We start from the raw sequence: 1,905 nt of genomic DNA, 5'->3' as shown, positions 1-1,905 counted from the left end.
AGGTTTCCTCTCATGGGGACAGGGATCAGTGCTGGGTTTTCACATCCTTATGGACACACGGGCATCTCTGCTCCCATCTGGATCCCGTGGTGCCTTCTCGCGTGGAGCACAAACCTGTGCCTGAGCGCGGTGGCCACTTTAGGCAACCAAGACGATGCCATGCCAATGTCTTCAGTGGCTCTTACAAGCTCATAGCTTCTGCTCACATGATGATAGAGAAGATGCTCTGCACGCTGGAGACTCATGCAGTGGGAGTCTCATGATTCTGTGATTGATCCTCACCCAGGAGTAACAGCCCAGGGTCCCCTCTATCACTTGTAGGGAAAATAACTCCATCCACCCTGAAAGTGTTGAATGGAGGAGTCAAAATAACACATCCTCCATGGTGCAATGGGGAGGGCGATGTGTAAAGAAAGGTGGCACTGCTCTAGTTCTGCTTTATTCAGTGCCTTTCTACCCTTATTTAGTGCATTTTCACTTTTGTTTAATGCATTCACAGCTTTATTTAGTGCATCCATGATTTAGTCACTGAAGGATAGAAACCAAAGAAGAAAACGATAAATTTCACAGCAACTCTATTCAAACCTTCACAGAAATAGGCTGAAACACATTAACGTGAGATATAGCACAGCTCAAGGAAGCAGAACTCCAAAGATGATGATATCTTAATGAACCAGAGGGCTAAAGTAATAAATAGCACGAGGCTTCCACACTTCCACACATTTATTTCACCCAAATAAATAGAACTTTCTAGAAAGGGGAGAGATTTTCTGGAAAATGCACTTTTTAACAGCAGATTTTACCTCCTTGTTGCGTAAAGTGTAAATGATGGGGTTTAGCAAAGGAGTCAAAATAGAGAAGACAACGTTGCTCATGATGTGGACATCAGCAGGGATGTCCGCTCTGTAGGACACATAAGCCACAGTGATGGAGGAGTAGTAAGTGCCCACCACGAGCAGATGGGAAGTACACGTTGAAAAGGCTTTCATGCGTCCTGCTTTGGAGTTGATCCTCAGTACAGAGAGGATGATGTGGACGTATGAGATGGTAACAAGCAGCAGAGGGACAATTGACACCGTCATAGCAATGGAGAACCCCAAGAAGGTCTGGAAGTCAGCACTGGAGTCCAAGCATGCGGCTTGTACCACTGCCAGGTGGTCACAGAAGCAGTGGTGAACCCTGGTTGTGTGTCCATAGGCTAGTTGAGATGTCTGCGTGATGACGGGCACGGGGATGAGCAGCGCAGTGATCCAGGCACTTGCTGCCAGTTGTATGTTCATTCTGCTGGTCATCTTGGCTGGGTAACAGAGGGGGTTGCAGATGGCTTCATAGCGGTCGTAAGCCATGACCACGAGGAGAAGCGCCTCGGTTACTGTCAGGGAGTGAAAGCTGTACATCTGCAGAAAGCAGCCCTGAAAGGAGATGGTTTTAACGTTGGCCAGGAACATCAGCAGCATTTTGGGGATGGTGGTGGTGGTGAACAGCACGTCTAACACAGAGAGGTTGAGCAGGAAAAAGTACATGGGCTTGTGGAGCGTGTGGTCTACCACAACCACAGTGATGATAACGGCGTTACCAGCCAGGATCAGCAGGTAGAATAGCAGGAACACAACGAAGAGCAGGGTCTGGGAATCCTGGAGAGCTGGAAACCCCACCAAGAAAAAGACTTTGGTGGAGGCGTTGCTGCTGCAGCTTTCCATGGTGGGGTTGGTCAAAACGCCTGCAAGGATGCAGAGGGAGCAAGGGAACAGGGTGATGTGCAGGAAGACATTTGTCTAAAGAGCTTTGCAGACGTCCTGCAAGGAAAATACGTGTTGGATGAGCTCTCACAGAGCTGAGCACACTGCAAGCCATGGCTCATTCCCTCTTGTCTCTAACCCACAATTAAGATGATTTGAATTCACT

General features: G+C 48.2%; 1 protein-coding gene across 1 annotated transcript; it reads right to left on the bottom strand.

The window, feature by feature from the left end:
- Positions 1-728: 728 nt before the first annotated feature.
- Positions 729-1,700, bottom strand: OR2AT4 (olfactory receptor family 2 subfamily AT member 4; the record flags this gene model as incomplete). The annotated part of the gene is made up of 1 exon (XM_080613584.1): positions 729-1,700. One exon carries the CDS (start codon positions 1,698-1,700, stop codon positions 729-731), a length of 972 nt encoding a protein of 323 aa, XP_080469710.1.
- Between the last annotated feature and the right edge of the window lie 205 nt (positions 1,701-1,905).

Source organism: Psittacula echo, assembly GCF_963264785.1.
Source record: "Psittacula echo genome assembly, chromosome: 3".
In the NCBI taxonomy this organism is placed as follows: domain Eukaryota; kingdom Metazoa; phylum Chordata; class Aves; order Psittaciformes; family Psittacidae; genus Psittacula; species Psittacula echo.
Note: the sequence above shows the minus strand (reverse complement) of the source record. Positions and strands in the feature narration are given on the sequence as shown.